The following is a 21,119-nucleotide window of genomic DNA, read 5'->3' on the forward strand; positions in this document are numbered from 1 at the left end:
ATATAGTTTTAGCACTATGCACTTATGCATTGACCTATGTGGCCAGGGTAAGAATACATGTACTTTAGTACCACAAATGTAACAGAAAATATTACTTATTTTTAATAAATAGCAAGATGTGTCTCTTCATTAATGTAATGATTCACTTAAAAACTATTATGCTAATGAATATACAATACTAAAATCCATTATAATACTAAGCATAATTTGACACTTCGAGTCTATATGTGAATGAAAAAAAGTTATACTGCCACAAAACACCCTACTCACACCTTATTTGGTAACACCCTACTCATATCTCATTTGGTTTTAGTGTTTTAAAATAATTATATTTTATTTCAGGTCACTATCTCTATTCTCTGTAGACACCAAGTTGTCCACCTCCTCACTTGTTCAAACCACTTTAAATATAAGCACATAACAACAGTTTCTTAAAGATATTGAAGGAAACAGAAATTAGCATAATTAATTAAAGCTTATACAGTCAATCAGTTATTACAAGTACACTTAAAAAGCAGAAAAAATAGATTTATTCATTTCTAACGTAAGATAAACTTCACTCACCTCTAAACTTGTTCAACTTTACTTAGCTTCTTATCTAAGTTATTTTCCACATTACGAATACAAAGAAGAAGAGAAAATAACCTCAAAGTTTAAAAAGTTAAAGTCATTCAATGAAACAAGTCTACGTACACCAAACGTCTAATAAATACAATAAACATGCATTTTTCTGTAAAGGTTTTGCACCAAAATGGTTAGTGAAATCAACTTACTTAAATTCAAAGTGCTCGCCCCAAAAACACATGCCATCCATCTGCTTGGATGAGGTTCTACTGTACAGATCTTCGCCCAAATACAGTTCACAATAATATCTATACCACATGTAAAATTACTTTAACATGATTCATTTCTAAATTTACATAGAATGTCTATCTTTCTTTACAGTTTTTTAAAGTAAATAATTACAATTATGACTTATACATGAAAGTGTAACTAAAATTCTCATTTCTTTATCTTTTGTTTTCTACTGCTATTCAACAGATAAAATAACCAAGAATACTTAACTTTGTTTTCTTTTGTTAACAAAGGTTTTAACGTTTTTCTGATACTTACACAGATTTCATTAAATTGTACAAGCACACAATATCTGTTTTATTGTTTTTCATATTAACAAACTTCTAAAGGTAAAAAATTTCTCAATTATAAATAATTTATACAAAGCTGGTGAACAATAGAAGATATTAATATCATAAAAAGAATATATATTTGTTACAGATCTAGGTTTATTTTTTTCTCAGAAGTAAAAGTAATTTATACTTTTAAACTGTTAATTATTATCTTCTGCAAAAAATAAAACAAATCCTTCTTTTTTATGTTTAGAAACATTCAAAAATACCTTTTTTTGACTAGGAGACCTTTAGCTTCCAAAATCCATATAACGAGTGAATTCTCCATTCTTTGCTTGTTGGAAGTTTGTTTGTACATGGAATCTCGTAACCTAATGTAAAGAACAAAATAAATAAAATATTTTTTATAGAAATAGCTTTGTTTAATATTAAAAGCTTTGACAGAAATAAAATGCTTATTTAATACCTTGATTCCTATAATATTCAAATTGAAAAAACAATTAGTTCTTTGGTACTGAATTTTTTAAATGTTACAGTACAATATATACTATTAGAATTAAACACAATTAGTGTATTCTTATGTTCACTTTGTTACCATTACTAAACAATTTTGTTCTGTTAATACTAGTTTATGTAAATGTATGAGGGCTGTTCAAAAAAGACATGGACTGACGTCATAAAACAAAATGTACTTTATTTAGAAGTTACAGGTCTGGGACCCCCTCAAAGTACTCACCTCCCCAACGCACACACACTTATCCCAACTGTGTTTCCACTTGCTGAAACAGTCCTGGTACGCTTCTTTTGTAATGTCCTCCAGCTCCTTTGTCGCATTTGCCTTAATCTCGGGAATCGTCTCAAATCTTCTTCCTTTCAAGGGTCTTTTGAGTTTGGGGAACAAGAAAAAATCGCAAGGAGCAAGGTCAGGTGAGTAGGGAGGTGGGGAAGAACAGTGATCGAATGTTTGGCCAAAAACTCACGAGTTCTAAGGCACAAATTTCGCAGCAATGCGGTGCATCTTCAATTTTTCGGTCAAAATCTCGTAACAAGATCCAACTGATATCCCACACTCTTCAGCAAGCTCCCTGACAGTCAGACGTCAATTTGCCCGCACCAGGGTGTTGATTTTGTCGGCGTGTGGGTCGCCAGTTGACGATGTCCAGGGAAAGACGTCCAGGACGTCGACCATCATCTTCAATGGACTGTCGACCATCCTTAAAACGTTCATGCCACAGTCGAGACATGCCAAAATTTCACAGCAAGTCATTGCTCCTTCAGGCAACATCACCATAAGCGTAAGCCGTGTTAAGCATAGCAAAAGTTTCAGTCGCAGATTTTCCACGTTTAACACAAAATTTCACAGCAAGTCGTTGCTCCTTCAGGTCATTCATTCTGAAATCCGCCAAACGAAAAAATCGCACTTCACTTAAAACCATGTAGCTAATACACAAATGAAGATATCTGCAATTGGGAAATGGCGTCGTAATCAGCTGATCTGTGCGAACCTAGCGACACCAAGCGGATTCCCCTGGAATCAACTGGAGCCGCGCAATTCAAGCAGTCCACGTATTTTTTGAACAGACCATGTATACATGTTAGCTTTACAGCTCTTCTAGCAATGTTAAAATCATTTTATATTATGTTAATAATTACTTATACAATTAAAATGTAATATAAAAATTATTACATTTAGAGTATTACCAGTTCATCCTGTAAAAGAATATTTAGGTAAAAGTTACCTCTGAACCCAACTGTCTCTTTCTTCTTCTGAACTACAAGAATAATGACGAATCACTCCTTTTGTTGAGTACAGTTCAAAGCAATGTTCTTGTCCACAATAATGTTGAGAAAGTGGCTTTACATTAACACCATACTGATTGAGATCAATGTTGGAAAATACTTCAGGACTAGTAATGAGTAAAGACTCGTGGGATTTTGAAGTATGGAGTCTAAATTATGGATAATGAGAAAAAATAAATAAATTAACAAAAATTAAAACTTCCATTTAAAAATTATTTCTTTAATTTTTTTCTCCAAAAATTCTCTGAAGTAACAACATTTTGTTTTGTACATCTAATAACATTTTAACTGTTCTTTTGCACTGATAAAATCTCTACCAGTCGTTTCTTAACCCATCTCCAAATGAAAGAACATTTCTCACCAGTTGGAGGAAAGCCTTGACAATTTTTTTTTCAACAGAATTTCAGTTGGATTGATTTGCTTTGAATTTCATGCAAAGTTATATGAGGGCTATATGAGCTAGCTGTTCCTAATTTTGCAGTGTAGGAAATTGTGAATTGAATAAAAATTAATATTCTAATAAAACATACAAGTCTAAAACATCTCATTAAATAAACCTGTGTGTCTTATAACATAATTATTCCACAAATGTGTGCAATAAGATTTAATATTATTTGCATTAATTCTTTTTGCTCCTTTACTTCATATATATTATAGGAGCTGATTTTCTAAAGACACTGATTGTATAGTGTACAAAGCATTGATTATCTACATGTTGCAGTCATCTATTACTGTCTGGCAATACCTGCTTTATCCTGCACTTAAATTTTTAAAGACAAATCAGATAATTGTAAGAGCTAACTTCAACAGCTAATGATAACATTGTTTACATCTGAAGTACAATATTTTAGCTTATGAATAATAAAAAATAAACAAAGCAAATTTTAAAAAACAATACAACCTTCACAGTACCTAAATGAGTACACTAACAAAGATTTGAGTACAATGTACCATGCCATTTTGTAGAATGGCAGGAAGAGAAGAACAATGGGCCATTTTAAGGGAATTTTCTTTACCTTGTAAGTATAACATGTGCTTTTATTTTTGCATTTCTATGTGAGTATAGCCTTAGCAATCAGTAGTTAAGGTTTTAAAACATTGTTTGAGCTAAACCTTTACTATTTAAAGTGCTTTTTGCCTGAGTGTTTTATTACGGTTTTGTGTAATTTCTTACAATTTCTATCATGAACCGCTATCATTGTAATGGTTCTTGAATATTCATCCTTGAATACCACCACATACACACACTAATAAATACTAAACTGTACTCGCCTGCCCCCATCTGTTGTACCTTGCTTTCGCTCTAGTTTGGTGGTACTTTTGGTCCTCTTCAATGGAATCTTTGGTGTATGTTTGGAAAAGAAACTCTAAAAGGTAAAACAGATTTCATTCATCACTTGTCAGTTACACTAATATCTTATTACCTGACATAGTCTTAACCGTGCTGGATGAGATAGAAGTTATTTAATGTATAATTTGTTTATTTTGTGATAATAAATAAATGTGATTTTTATTTTGGATTACCTGAGCTGGAAAACATGCAATTCAGGGCACAATAAAACAATAAGCAAGAAGTTCAGCCTTGAGAATATAAATACAGTGTACATATACAAAAAGCACAGCTGCTTTAGTAAATAGTTGCTAAGTAAGTTAACCCTTTCTTAAATGAGAAACATATAGCCTACTATAAATTTTATGGATTCAAGATGCTTTTTATTTCATAGTTACTCAGTAATTTTTAATGTCTATTTACAAAAAAAAGCAAAAAAAAAAACATTTGTAACTTGACCACTTTTACATTAGGGGAAACCATTTGTGAAATTTTTCTAACACTCAACTAGCCAGTTCATCTTCAATTTAATAGGTTTTAATTTGTCTACTGGCCACAGAAAAAAGATTATTGGATGGATACTTTGATATTAAAAGTCAAAAATTAAGATTCAAAGTGGACAGCAAGAATGTGATGTTTTATTGAATTTTCGAGCAGCTCTATACAAGGATTATATGTGCTAGCTTTTTGCTCATTTTGATGTGATAGAATAGATGGAAATCAGCTAGCCAACATTCCCCACTGTCTACTTTTGGTTTACTACTTATCAACAAACAGTGTGACTGACTGTAACATTACAAAGCTCTATGGCTGAAAGTACAAACATTAATAATTATACACTGTTTAGTTTTGTGAATTAAAGGCAAAGATATACAGATAAACCCTTAGCTTGATCTTACTTGTACAAAAAGAAAAGAAAATCTTTTAAAATTAATGAAATTCACAACAAAAAACACATTATCAAGTGAAAAAAATTTTTTACATCTGATGTTCAACTAGATACAACAAAAAAAGGTGCTTACAGAAAAACGCCGAGAGGTAGGACTCGGCGTCTGAGCTGACTGTGGTCCAAAGAGGGGGGAGTTCGGAGAGCTGACTTGACTATGAGAGCTAGTCTTCTCGTATGAAGAATCTGATTGAAAGGATGTAGTACTTATTCCACAACACTGATGGAAAACTTCTTTCAAACAAATGAAAATCTTATTATCTAATCATACAAACAACATAACCTGGTAGTATAAAAATTTAGAGGGACTTAACAAAGAAGTTAACTTTAGATAAAAATTATTTATAGGTTTCATCATGATGCATTCGACAACACATATACAATGGGAAGATATTATTTAGTTTTCATTATAGTAGTTTTACAAATACAGTGCCACTTTTAAGCTCTTGGTAACACTTATCTTATAACACTTACCTGGAAATAAGTCATAAAGTATTGATAAGAAAAGTCATGCCCATGAAACTTCCATAAGATAAGAAAATTATGGAACTTATTGACTGGTTCTCATTAAAAAGTAATGAAAACTTATAATTATAATGAAAGTTTGTGCACTTATTTATGTGAATATTTCATTACAATTCATTTTGTGACCACCAGAATTATTACCTCATTCAAAGGTTGCAAACCATCACTCAGCAATGTTGTTGTTTTTTTGGCATTGTAGTTATATTTTATATTTATAGCAAGTTACAAGGGCTATGTGAAAATGATCCTAATTTTAAACTATTGACCAGAAGAAAGGAAGCCATTCAACAGCACTTAACCAACCACCACTCATGTTAAAGGATTAATTTCACATTTACAATGCACTAATAGCAATTCATCCACTCTGAAATACATCTTTATCCCAGAACCAGCTCATGTTCTTCAACTTTTGCAGTAAACAACCTAAAATATATAACAAATAATTCCTTATCCTCAAAAATGTCGATCTTAATGCCACAATCCTTTTTCAATCTTAATTTGCTCTCCAGTATTGACTATTTTATAGCCTGAAATCCAAATCTGCTGCAGTTGTAGCAAAATTGGTTGAATTTTAGTATGATCTTAAGGGTGAGAAACATTCAACAAAGATAATTTGGTAGTTCTTTTAGCTTGTTTCAGACATTCATTCACAAGTGTTATTCATGCGAGCTGTTCCTAATTTTGATGTGACAGATCACAGAGAAGGCAGGCAGATAGTCAATAACATCCACTGCCAACTCTTGAGCTACTCTAAATCAAATAGTTGGATTAAACTATCTCTTATAATGAACTGCAGACCATTTTACTTAATTCAATACATCTAACACAAATTTCAGTTATATAACTTATAAAAATAATAATAATAAAAGATAACATATAGGGTCCTTAACTGTTTATTAAACAAAGCTATTTCTATGCAAGAAATTTTTTTACCTTTTTTTTCTTTCATTGGTAAGCTGGTTACAAAATACCATAAACAAATAAATTATTTTTGCTCACAAGTGATTAAGGCCTCCACCTTTGATATCAATATGGATAAATATTAGTTTAATAATAGTTACAGTTTGAAAATAACATTATCGAATTTATTTTATTTTAAGCAAACTTACTTACATATTTTTTTCCCTTTCTTTTCCCACGTGTCTGAAGGTTAAATAACATCTACTACTATAAAGTGCACAACATGTGTTGCAATACAGTATTATAATATGCTCCTGATAAGTGCACATGCTCAACTTCAAACACTACAAATTAATCAGAGGCACACAGATAACAAAAATATGTGCACCCCTTTTTTTAGATGCAGCCATTCAAATACTTGTTTTGTAATCATGGCCACTATACCAACATAATTATAGGATACAAAAAAGTGCATGTATATTATCAAACCAGGACAGTTATATTATATATTATATATGTGCAATATCTTGCATGTTACCTTTTATAACTTTGATAAATCTAAATTTATAAAATAAGAATACAGTATAACAAAAGAAAAAAAAATAGTGGGAATTCTACTACCTGAAATTCTACACTCTCACTTCTTCAACTTTTGGTGTTGCACAACTACAAAGTTTTTACACCATACAATACTCATATACCATGAAATTAATTTTAATAGTAGATATAAATTCAATCTCAAGCTTTATACCCACTGTTGTGTAACTGATAACAGTTCCAGAAAATGTTATTCTAAAACTACACAGATACTGCTAAAAACAACAAAGAACGTAATAGAAATAATAATATAATTCCAATTTATTTATTTTAATGTACAAACAATCCAAAATCCATACGATTATGAAAAACCAAACTGTATAGCCATATCGTCATCACACGGGGCCTTGATATGAGTGAAGCTCAACTTGAAATTAAAAATGTTCTGGCTTCCATCACTATAAAACTTGTAGAACATACAACACAATATTATTACTATTGATATTATTAGTACGAACAACAGGTCAAGATCTTCAGTTTACTTTTATTTTTGATTTTTTTCGTGTATAACGATACACGCTAAATAAATTATTGCGCTAACACACAGCAAATAAATTATTGCGCTAACAACAGCAGTAACGCTGTATGTAAGACCTGTAGTCGTATAGAAACTAAAAATACTTATTTGTAACGAACACCAGTTGTAACAAAACAATTAACGGCACTATTCCTTTTCTCTAAGTTCAGATTCTACTAGTACTACAAAAAATATTTAATTATTTACCATTATCATTACAAAATATCCCACATAGCTTGTATAACAAAACGACGAACATAAGCTCCAGCTGGACAAATAATTTAGTAACAGAACTTAGAAGTGATTTTACTAAAAGCTCTCACGCACCTTTAAAAGACACATAAATGTTTTAATATTAGTAATAACAACATTCAATTTCAAGAGCTTATCAATTGGTAACCATGGCACTGCATTGTATGGAAAGTAGAGCCCTCTGTTGGCAAGTATGTAACTTTTATCTTAAAATGAATAACTGATAACTAAGTGTAGGTGTGTCTAGGCTGTTGTACTGTGCGTCTTTATGTTTTATATTTAAAAATATAAATGAACTAGGAAAATGCTAAATGGCCTTAAAAAGTACGTTAATAACATAACAGAACGTTTTGGGATAACATGGGACCTACTGGTCCATCTTGGCTGTCCTATTCTCTAAACTAAACCTGTAAATTTATAATATATATACATATATTACAATCAGACCACATCATTCATATACTTGTCAAACTTTTTTCTTAAATTCGCTTAAATTTACTGCATCCACAATATCCGAAGGCAACTTATTTCAAAGCTTAATCACCCTGATAAAAAAAAAACTGCCTTAGATGAAGATGGCTCTTACCATGCTTAAATTTATATTTGTTTTCCTAGTCCTTTTATTCTCACTGTTAAGTATGAAAAACAATGATGCATCAACATTATCAATCCAATTTACAATTTTAAACACTTCAATTAGATCACATATAATTTTTTTTCAAGAAAAAAAATTGAGAAATCTCAAGCTCTCCTTATTTGACACTGAGGCACCATTCTACTAACCCTTCTCTGAACCATTACTAAAAATTCAATGCCTTTTCTAAGGTAACAAGCCCAAGGCTAATCACTATATTCAATATTTCTGTAGATATAACCTAAAATTCTATTTATTTTAACATTAACAATAGCACACTATTTGGATGGCTTTAAAGACTATTACACCAAAATCCTCTTCCTTCATACTACTGTTAAGGTTATTCACATACAAATTATGATAAACCACATGCATTATCTTGCATTTATTATAATTAAAATTCATCTGCCATTTATTTGCCAAACTCAATAAATGATCTAAATCTTTTTGTAGAGCAGCATCCTTATCTTCACAGCTAGCAAAATATCATTTGTAAATTTAAGTAATTTATTGACTACTCCTTCATCTATGTCACCGATGTAAATCAAAAAGAAGAAAGGCTCTAAGAATGATTTGTTTTGAATTTCGCGCAAAGCTACATGAGAGCTATCTTCGCTAGCCGTCTCTAATTTAGTAGTGTAAGACTAGAGGGAAGGCAGCTAGTCATCACCATCCACCACTAACTCTAGTGCTACTCTTTTATCATAGTGGGAATGACTGTCACATTATAACACCCCACAGCTAAAAGGGCGAGCATGTTTGGTGCAACGGGGATTCGAATCCGCGACTCTCAGATTACGAGTCGAACGCCTTAACCCACCTGGCCATGCTGGGTCCTCTGAGAGTGAGCCCTGAAGTACCACACTTGTGATATTAATCCATTACGAGTGAACTCCATTTGTGACAACCCTCTATATTCATACAAATCAATCTTCTATCCAATTTCTAACTTGTCTCCCACACCTACTGAGATAATTTTATAAGCCTTTTATGTAGCACCTTTTCGAATGCTTTTGGAAAATCCAAATACACCAAATCTACACCCTTACCTTTACTTATATAAAAAGTGACTTTTAATTTACATGTGATTCTTAAATTGTGGGATGAAATTCGTTGGTTAGTTGTGTAACATATCGGGGAGAGTCACAAAATAACAGCAAAATGTAAACATTTTTTATTTTTAAAATCTTATTAAAATAACTATAAAGTGAAACAAGGAATAAAATATAAGATAACTGCACGACTTTACTGAATATATTAGAACAGCAATCTCTTCTCCAAATGAGCATGGATTCCAGAAATTTGCCTGGTTATCCAAGTAGGTCGTCCGTTTGTAAACTTCCTGCTTCAACTTCACTGGATAAATGATACTTTAACAAATAGCGATTCCAGATCATACACACTTTAAAAAAGTGCACCAAGAGCTTTGTAATTCGAATTCCTTTTGGCATTGGTGTAAGCGGGATCATGTTTTCGATTATATTGCTTATTACATCACAAAGACGGCCAATGCCGAAGACTTATATGACCCTTTATTTTAGGTATTCTTATATAGCACAAGAATATTTACGGAAAAAAATGACTTCCCTCAGAAGGAATCTTTCGTCCCTAAGAAGAAACAGCCTTGATACTTTTTTTTTTTTTTTTGCAGACCACCCAAGTGCGAAATCTTTAATGGATTGATCAATCCACAGTTAACTCTGAGAAACAATCCATGGCGATTAGTTAGAAAATACATGGTTACATACAAAATTTAACTTTGATTGACAAAAACAGAGAGTGTTTGTTTGTTGAATTCCGCGCAAAGGGTTATCTGCGCAAGCCGTCCCTAATTTGGAAGTTATAAATCAGAGGGAAGACAGCTTGTCAACATCATTCACCCCCACAACTTTTGGGCTACTCTTTTACTAACGAATGATACTATCTTCAACCTGCCCACCCTCCCACCTACCATACACACATACAACTGAACGGTGGGGCATGTTCAGTGACAGGATTCGAATCCGGGACTTGTAGATTTCGAGTCAAGTTACAGAGAATGAGAGATAAGCAAATTAATTAAATTTTTCTACATTAGCTTATAAAACAAATATATTATATTATATTATATTATATTATATTATATTATATTATATTATATTATATTATATTATATTATATTATATTATATTATATTATATTATATTATATTATATTAATACATATATCACTAAATATCATTTCAATTATCCAAAAAAAAATCATGGATACGTCCTCATTAATTTTAACATACACACAGCAATCTCTACGACAAAATGACAATGGCTTGTATCTGTGTGTCTGTTTGTGACGAAAATTTATTCCAACCCCATCATATCTGACTACCATGAAACTTTCAATGGTTTCTGCATACACCACAGAGGGATTCTAATATATCTTACTCTATTCATTTTTACGAATTTAACATCCATTCCCACTACCACCCTGTTACTCCCTCAATGCGAGAGACTGATGCAGACACATACCCTTCTGCCACCTACGTGCAGAAAAGACAAGGAAGTGTTGCGTATAGCGCAAGAACCTTTTGTTACTTTCTACAAAAATCGTAACATCATTTTATGCAAAAATTTCACTGAACGGATTTAATTTTTTTGTTTTCATTGCTGTCACTGGAAGTCGAAATATGTAATGAAATTAATAAACAAACTATACCAGTCGCATATCTGGGTTTAAATACTTTAATATCGAATTTTATATTGACAAAATAACTTACCAGCAAAAATTAATACACGCAAAGAACAATATTCTACATAAACATCTGCAGTAAACCCTTTAGTTATCAACAAACTACGGGGCAATTTTACTTATCCGTGATAAGAAAGAAATCAAATAAAATTCGAATGAGGGTGGCTGGTCTTGCTCTTCTATTTGTTGATTTATGTTATGCACTGTTGACTGAAAGGTATTTAGGAATATAAAACATATGAACATCCAGAGAAGCTTGTACTGACTTCATCAAGAAGTCGCTAAATTTTGGTTTGTTTTGAATTTCGCGCAAACCTACACGAGGGCTATCTGCGCTAGCCGTCCCTAATGTTGCAGTGTAAGACGAGAGGGAAGGCAGCTAGTCATCACCACCAACTGCCAACTCTTGAGCTACTCTTTTACTAATGAATAGTGGGATTTACCGTCACATTATAACGCCCCCACTGTTGAAAGGGCAAGCATGTTTGGTGTAACAGGGATTCGAACCCATGATCCTCAGATTACGAGTCTAACGCCTTAACCCACCTGGCCATGCTGGGCCTTTACAGATGAGGATCCCGTGATAAAAATAAATTCAAATCAACCTAGTTTGTGTTATTTTACCTTCCATAGTATATAAATGCGCTATCATATAATTGTGTGTATATATACCATGAAAGATGAAATACTCCTAAGTTTTTAATCTATCTAAAGACACCTATGATTGGCAATAAGAAACTTATAAATCATTCAGTACTTAAAGTCTCTTAAAATAGTAATAAATTCGTTTTGTTCTAACGTGTGTTTCGAACTGTGCTATGTTTATATATATATATATATAATTTTAACACTTATTTTTTTGCATGCAAAATATAAACCAGCAAAGGTATTTAGCGACAGATATGTTAAACACTTACAACTACTTCCGAATAAATGACTCTCATTCGATCTTGATCGGGGCGTTTGTTTGTAATGAATGACAATGCTACACAATGGGCTGGACCCAGCATGGCCAGCCCAGCATGGTTAGGTGGTTAAGACACTCGACTCGTAATCCGGGGGTTGCGGGTTCGAATCACCATTGCACCAACCGTAGGGGCATTATAAAGTTACAGCCAATCCCACTATTCGTTGGTAAAAGAGTAGCCTAAGAGTTGGCTGGTTGGTGGTGATAACTAGTTGCCTTCCTTCTAGTCTTACACTGCTAAATTAGGGACGGCTAGCGCAGATAGTCCTTGTGTAGCTTTGCGAGAAATAAAAAAAATAAACAAACACAGTGGGCTGTCTGTGCTCTGCTTACGACGGATATCGAAGCCCGGTTTCTGGTGCTGTAATTCCGCAGGCATGCCGTTGTGCCACTGGTGGGAGGGAATCTCGATCGGTGTTTGGTCAATGTATGTTTTGTAGGTAATTTTCGTTTCTCTCTCTCATTCATGATGTTTATAGTACAGTATATGTACTGTGTAGGCTGCAAGCAACGTGATCATTGTTGGCTGTTCTGTGTGTTATTATTAATGGTACAAATATGGTAAACAATAACAAAAACATAACCAGTTATAACAAACCAAGCAATCTCACAATTCGACTAGATTGGTTAACGTGATAAGCCAAAGAGATCACGTGATAGATCATAAATATATTCAAGAACTTGTAACGCGCACGTAATCTTAGCTAATTGTCTAGACAGTAAGCTAACGTATGTTTACGCCCTTGTTCTACGATCCAGCCTCTGAAACCACGTGAATGCTGCTTTGTTCTATTGGCCAAGCTATGTACATACATGAGCGAATGTATCATTAATCAACCTTATATTTTCTGCAGCTACAAGCATTAAAATTTAGTTGTCTGTCCAGTTTAAGTTGTCACGTGGATAGTCCTTCTTTGCTCTTTATGTTGTTAAGTGTTTAATCACATGCTATTACCCTAGTTTAGCACACACTTTATAGTGTGTCAAGAACAGCTTGAAATATATTTTTCACACTTAACGTGGTCTTAACGACATTTCTTAAGTTAAAAGTCCTTCTCACTCGCTTCTCTTCTCCCATTTTAAGAGGTAGAATTTTCGCTTCTAAACATGGCTACAACGCTTTGTTACTTTGATAGTACCGATATTATGAGTTAACATTAGTAATATTGTTTAAAACAACCAAAATTTACGCCCCAGCATGGCCAGGGGGTTAAGGCACTCGACTCATAATCTGAGGGTCGTGGGTTCGAATCCCTCTCACATCGAACGTGCTCGTTCCTTTCAGCTGTGGGAACGTTATAATGTGACGGTCAATTCCACTATTTCTTGGTAAAAGAGTAGCCCAAGAGTTGGCAGTGGGTGGTGATGATTAGCTGCCTTCTCTCTAGTCTTACACTGCTAAACCAGGGACGGCTAGCGCAGATAGCTCTTGTGTAGGTTTGCGCGAAATTCAAAACAAACCAAAATTTAGCGACTTCTTGATGAAGTCAGTACAAGCTTCTCTGGATGTTCATATGTTCCATATTTCTAAATACCTTTCAGTCAACAGTGCAGAACGTATTGATAAAGTGATACATCGTTGTGAAATAATGTATTTGGATATGTAATAATGTCTCAAGTTTCTAATTATAGAATACGATAATCTAATTGTACTCAAGTTAACTTCTACGCAGTTAAATTTCAAACTAATAAAAACGCGTCACAGCATGTTCTGTGAGTTACGAGTGACCATACTGTCCATTACTTGTAAAATGTTATTCATCCAATATCTGCTTACTCATATATCTTTTCTGAAGAATTATACTATATGTTCCTTTACAATTTTAGAGGAGACAATGAAAAAGTTCAATTGCAGTCTATAAAGCTTATACAAATATTATTGTAAAGTGTGTTTTTTCAATAAAGGCATTTGTAATAATATTTCGCTTTGTTTCGGCTAGAGGGAGTTTTTACGACAACAACTTACTGGAACTTTCTTGAAAAATTAGGAAACGTTTTAAGTCAAATATAGAGAATAAGTTAGGCGAAGATATACTGTTAATAGTTTTAGTTACTGCCAGTAATTTGTTAATTTATAAGTTGCAGAATTTGTAGTGTAGATAAATATAACAAGCCCCCCGCTAATACAGCAGTATGTCTCCGGATTTACAACGCTAAAATCATGGATTCGATTCCCCTCAGTGGGTTCCGCAGATAGCCCGATGTGGCTTTGTTATTAGAAAACATACACAGATAAATATAATTCTTTCGTTGTCAATAAATGGGGTTGGTTTTGTTTGTCAAATAACGTCTTTAACACAAACCAATAGAACAACATTATAAAGGCTTATTCGTGGCGTAAATCATGCTCTTGTAGTCACAGTGGTCGTATAAAATCGTCATAAAATTTGTTGAGAGTAAACAGACGATGTTCAAATATCCTAGCACTCTACGCTTGTAAAGTTTATATTGAAATATAAGAAGTCTATATCGTGCGTTGGTTCATATACTATGACGAAAAAACAGTGCTGCTTTTTCGTGTGTCACAATGGTCATTAAACTCCATTTTGACGTATTCCATTGGCTAAATTAAATTTTAGTCATACAGATGTTCTTGAAATACAAGTGTCAGTATTTTGATAAACTGTATAATGTTGACGATAACTTACCTGTAGTGTACAATACGCTGCTTGACGATAACTTACCTGTAGTGTACAATACGCTGTTTTAGTTTTCCTAGGTTTTACTAAAATTCATATTTTGTGCATAACAGCCCCCCCCCCAAGTTGTCATATGAATGTAACCTCAAGTACTCAAGTATCACATTTCAATGTATATTTATCTATTACGATGACTTGGCAAGCAAAGTCAAAGGCCTAAAACATAGGAGGTGAGAAAGTGTTTTGTAAGGACTATTCTGTCACATGTGAAGATAACACAGACTGGGTGAGAATCTGTTCTAGCTCCTAATAACTAAAGTCCCCTTAGTAATTCAAATACCCCTCTTTTGATCTTTCTCACTTTCTACACTCACCCCTAGAGGCAAAGCGTTACGTCTACTAACTTGTATCGCGAGAAACCGGGTAGGCAGAGCACAGATGGTCCATTGTGAATCTTTGTGCTTAACTACAAACAGACTCTCCTTGCATATACTATACGATATTTTTGTGTTGGTAAGTGTTATGCCCCGTGATGAATAGTTTATATGGGGAAGTTATGTCCCCCATCCAAAGCCTCTTATACGCACTGCTCCTGTATGAAAACGGATAAAATTGCATATTAATAATGCGGGTAATTTAGACTGTGATCATAACATTATGATACAAAAAAAAACAAAAAACATAAAATTATTTACCTGTTGAAAGCAAAAAATATCGACGTGAAAACAAACTAATCTGAAACGCACTGTCAAAATTAACTTAGGAAAATGGACATCCAAGGTAGGGCAAGAGGACAAAGTGAGAAACATAATTCTTTCTCTGTTCATTCAATATATTTTTTATTCAATTCACAATATCACGCCACTTTGCCCCTCCCTGGAATACTCTCTGTAGACGACCACGCTTAAATAAAAAGAAAACTTTAACAATTGTTTGTTCCGAATTTCATGCAAAACTACATGTGCGCTCGCCGTCCTAAAGGGAAGGCAGCTAGTCAGCCCCACTCACTGCCAATTCTTGGGCTACTATTTTACCAACGAATTGTGGGATTGAGCGCTCCCCATAATAACGCTCCCCACGACTTAAAGGGCGAACATGTTTAGTGTGGCGGAGATTCAAAACCGCGACCTTCAGATTAGGGGTCAAGAACCCTAACCACTTGGCAATGCCAGATCTAAATGTTAGTTTACTTCTCTCTCCAGGTCATTTTAGATTCAGGTTACGCAAGTTTCGTTATCAGATTTATAATTCATCGTCAGTGCTCCAGAAATATTGTTCAAACTTTAAAAGTATTTGTTATTGTTATTTTCCTGGCATTATTTTAATGAAGGAGTGGGAGCACAAAAACTAACACTTTCATTGGGGGACACGAACATGTGACCCTGACATTACGAGTCGAGCACCCCAGTCATAATGTTTTTATAATTATTCTAAATTAAAAAGCGATAGTTTTAAATTATATATTTGTGCTTTACGTAAATATACTGTTTGATATAAGGCTAAAGTATTAGTATCAGTCACTATACAGCTAAGCATGTATAGTTACTCAGGTGAGTCCACCGAGGGAACAATAGCAAGTCCTTTGATTCCTAGCAATGGACACAGCAGACAGCCTAATGTGACTTTACAAAAACAACACAACGAAGAATACTTAGAAACTGTGAACACTCTCGCAGTGACTGGCACAAAAAATAATATACTTTTCAATGAGGTTAGTCTAAACGATGAATATGAAACGACTCAGTTAATTGTGTAACATTTATGTGAACATGTGGAAAATATGCGTTTTTTACTTCAAATCTAATCCAGACTCATTTTCTCTTCTTTATTTACACCCAACACCCGTTTTTTATTCCCCTTTTCCAAAAGCTTCCTGACCTGTGGTTAAGGTTTTCAACTTGTAACATGAAGGTCGAATCTCTGTTACCAAATATATTGGCACTTTTAGACTTGGGAGAGTTATAGTGTCACAGTCAATCCCAGCATTCGTCGGGAAAAGAGAAGCCCGAGAGTTGACAGTGTTAAGTAGCTGCCTTCCCTCTTGTCCAGGGGTGGGCAATTTATTTTTCCCACAGTAGGCTAATGAAAACAACAGTGGCTACACTATTTAAAAAAAAAAGAATCATGTTAGTTTAATCAAAATAATTGCATTTCAACTAACCTTCAATGTGAAAATTGATGGGGTTTTAGTCAACAAGTTTCATGAAATTTGGCTTAATATCTATGCTCAATGAGCATCTTAGCTCTGCCTTTAAATTTATGTCAGTAAGCCGAAATCTGTATCTAGACTTGAGAAAATCTAGCGTATAAAATGTTGATTCACACACCCATGTAGATCCAAACATGTAAAATAATTTTGAAATTGCTATCTTTAAATTTGGAAGACTCTCATTTATTAAAATAGTGAGTCACATCTCTCTGAGAGAACATTTTTGTTTACCTTTTATGTGTTTCACACTTTACAGAGCAAGCATCTTGTCTTCAAATCCACACTTATCGAAAGACAAAAAAAAAAGATGTAATTTCCTTACTGAAGTTCCCTAGGTCAAATTGAAATGGGTCATGCAAGAAATCAAATATCAATTTCAAATTTTTAAATTCGGAAAAACGTGATTCAAATTTTTCAGATAGATTTTTGATTCAGTTTACATAGAGACCATTTTCAGCATCAGAGAAATCATAGTCCTTATTATTTTCCATAAAACTATTCAACTTTGCAAATAATTCTTTTGTAATTGTTCTGCAAGGAGGTTTGGGTTCGGCATGGCCAAGCGTGTTAAGGCGTGCGACTTTAATCTGAGGGTCACGGGTTCGCATCTCCGCCGCGCCAAACATGCTCACCCTTTCAGCCGTGGGGGCGTTATAATGTTACAGTCAATCCCACTATTCGTTGATAAAAAGAGTAGCCCAAGAGTTGGCGGTGGGTGGTGATGACTTCCCTCTAGTCTTACACTGCTAAATTAGGGACGGCTAGCACAGATTGCCCTCGAGTAGCTTTGTGCGAAATTCCAAAACAAACAAACAAAACAAAGCAAGGAGATTTAGCTTTAATTGACATTCATGACTGTGATTGCTCGCTTATTATTTTACCTCTTTTCTGAAGCTTCGTATTTAAATTATTCAAGTGAGCCATTATGTCACACAGAAAGTGCAAATCACAATGCCATGACAAAGTTTCAGTTTCAGAGACATTTTCAATCTTACCTTTTTCAACAAGATACTCTTTTTTATTTGAGAAAATAAGGAAGTAAATCGTTCCAAGACTTTTCCTCTACTTAACCATCTTACATTTGCAAAATCAGTAAGATCATCAAAAGCACAGTCACTGCTTTTCTACAAAGACTCAACAAACTGTCGATGGATGAGAGAGCTTCCACTTCTAATATAATTCACAATTTTTACAATAATGTCCATCAAATTTTTCAATTCATCACTTTCAGACATTTGAGCACGTAAATTTTCCTGATGCAAAATGCAATGGAAAGATGGCAGCGTGGACTTCACATTATTTTCAATTAAATGCTGCTTCAAAAAAGAAACAAGTCATAATTTCACCCTAGTTATAGCGGGAGCACCGTCTGTTGTAACAGAAACCAGTTTTTTAAAATCCAGATTCAATTATTTTAACATTTCAAGAAATTTTTCAATGAAGTTTTTCCACATGTTCGATCTCGTAATCCACAAAACTCAGTCTTTCAGTTGTTCAAGCAACTGATTTTCTGTGTCTTTTGATAACTCTAGCATTTTAACTCTTCGACTTAATTGCATATTATTTAACTTTTGAAGAATATCATATACTCTTCAAAAAAAAAGAAACGCAAAAGGGATATTTTTGTTATTTTAAAGAGAAATATATGTAATAACGTTACAAGCTCAGAGTATGTGATGTTACACATGTTAAGGCACTGATTGTCAGACCAAAATGACAATAAAAGTTGTGCACTTTGAAAACGGAGAAAAACGCATTCGTGTCCAATATATTTGTTTAAGAGATCTGCATGTTCTGCAAGTGCAACATGTGCAAAATCCTTATAAAAGTGACGGGTTCTCGGTTTCCATAGCTCAGTGTTAAGTCACCGACACGCAATACAGTTACGCCAAGACTGACTGAAGCACAACGCCATTGGTCGCTTGGAAGCAGACGAATCTCGATCAGATGTTGCCAGAGCTGTGAATGTCCACCCAAGCACCATCACAAGGCTATGGAATCGTCACCAACAACATGGATCAACTTGTGATCGTCCACGATCTGGCAGACCTCGTGTGACCACGCCCACACAAGATCTCTACATCCGGTTATGTCACCTTCGGGATAGGACCACCACTGCGACGTCTACTGCTTCAACCATACCAGGGCTGCGTAGGATTTCCGATCAGACCGTACGCAACCGTCAACGAGATTCTTAGGCCCCATGTGCAACCCATCATGGTGAACGTCAACGACGTTTTTCAACATGACAACGCCCGTCCTCACACAGCCCGACTCACCACTGTCTTCTTGAGACACCACAACATCAACGTTCTTCCCTGGCCCTCCAGATCACCAGATTTAAACCCCATTGAACATCTTCGGAACGAGTTGGACCGACGTCTGCGACGGCGACAACCTCAACCGCAGACTCTACCTCAGCTTGCAGCAGTTTTGCAGGCTGAGTGGACAGTCATTCCACAGGATGTGATTCGTCATCTCATCGCTTCCATGGGCAGGAGATGCCAAGCAGTTATTGATGCTCACGGAGGGTATACTCGTTATTGACGTTGAGTGACGTTAAACTTCACCTAGTGAGCGTGGACGTCGCCTTTGCAGACTTTGGATGTTCAGCAGTGAATGTGCAAAGTTTCACACATGTCACACAGAACTACCCGGAATAAACTTGTTAACAATATGTCTCATTGTTTGTTTGTTTGTTTGTTCGTTCTGGAATTTCGCACAAAGCTACTCGAGGGCTATCTGTGCTAGCCGTCCCTAATTTAGCAGTGTAAGTTTCATCACCACCCACCGCCAACTCTTGGGCTACTCTTTTACCAACGAATAATTGACCGTATTATACGCCCCACGGCTGGGAGGGCGAGTATTTTGAATCATAATATGTCTCAAATTTTGCCTTTTGCGTTTCTTTTTTTGAAGAGTATATTTAATTTTTGAATCACAATTATCCAACAAGTTTCATTGACCACAATCAATATTTCGTTTACTAGTTCAGCATCAGAAAATTATTTCTTTTCTTGAGCTAGAATCCGAACTACTTTATAGCTAGCTAACATAACTTGTTCTATCGATGATAAAATCTTTTTAGGCCTCCTTTTGTTCATGAAGTTGTGCTTTCAGATGGCCAATTTTATCCATACGATTTTTGCTATCAACTGGATATTTTAAATCAAATTCACTGTGAAAATTGTTAAAAGTGTTGGTTTAGGTTTTGGTTTATTATTTACTTCAATCACTGCAAAGTTCGACTCTCAACTGTTATTAAATTCTCGTTTCACGTTTTTCCAGTCACGTGGCATTCCCTTTTCGTCAGTTATGCTAGAACCAATTAAAAAAATTGGCTTTATTTTCTAAGTGTTCACCATCACCTGGATTCTTTCGTTTTCGAAGTATTCACATATGCATATTATGGGATTAAAAACAAAATATATTTAAACACTTGAAAGTTGCACAATAAAAATATATTTGCAAGCGCATACAAAACAACGCACCCTCGATAACAAATATCTAAACCAGACTGACGTTACAAAATGGGCAGAGTCTGTTGCAGTGATGAAGCACGTGACATGAGCAATGACGTGAGGCAGTACAGTTGCTGAGTGCCAATTTGCGATAAAAAATAAATGATGGAAAAAGTTGATTTCTAAAGTCGAGCTTGTCACATGTCGCCAGTGGCCGTGGAGTTGCCCACCTATGCTCTAGTCTATTACTTCTAATTAGGAACGGGTAGTACACATAATCCTCGTGCATCTTCGCGCAAAATTCAAAGCAAACCAATACCGAAAATTTCCAGTCACGTCTCCCTTGATCACGTTCACCTAAGGGGAATCACCCAATCACGACTGACAGACAGCCATTACAATATATGAGTCGCACATATCATATCGGAAACCTACGTTTTGAAATGTTTTTCTTTATTAAACAAGATATTTGAAACCAAACAAACACATCC

At 34.5% G+C, this 21,119-nt stretch overlaps 1 protein-coding gene across 9 annotated transcripts in view; it reads right to left on the bottom strand.

Annotated features, from left to right (window-relative positions):
* Positions 1–21,119, bottom strand: part of LOC143242718 (ras GTPase-activating protein raskol-like) — a 100,091-nt gene that overhangs the window by 31,824 nt on the left and 47,148 nt on the right. For 3 of the 9 annotated variants that reach the window (XM_076486203.1, XM_076486237.1, XM_076486231.1), the window contains 5 exons: positions 5,280–5,389; positions 4,200–4,294; positions 2,867–3,076; positions 1,397–1,498; positions 774–872 (listed from right to left, as the gene is read on the bottom strand). In XM_076486203.1, the coding sequence (XP_076342318.1) occupies positions 774–872; positions 1,397–1,498; positions 2,867–3,076; positions 4,200–4,294; positions 5,280–5,389 (616 nt within the window). Of the gene's footprint in view, positions 1–773; positions 873–1,396; positions 1,499–2,866; positions 3,077–4,199; positions 4,295–5,279; positions 5,438–7,949; positions 9,329–21,119 lie in introns of those variants that run through there. The other 6 variants (XM_076486193.1, XM_076486220.1, XM_076486209.1 and 3 more) reach the window with 3 other exon arrangements.

The sequence above is a fragment of the Tachypleus tridentatus genome, chromosome 2 (genome assembly GCF_004210375.1).
Source record: "Tachypleus tridentatus isolate NWPU-2018 chromosome 2, ASM421037v1, whole genome shotgun sequence".
In the NCBI taxonomy this organism is placed as follows: Eukaryota; Metazoa; Arthropoda; class Merostomata; order Xiphosura; family Limulidae; genus Tachypleus; species Tachypleus tridentatus.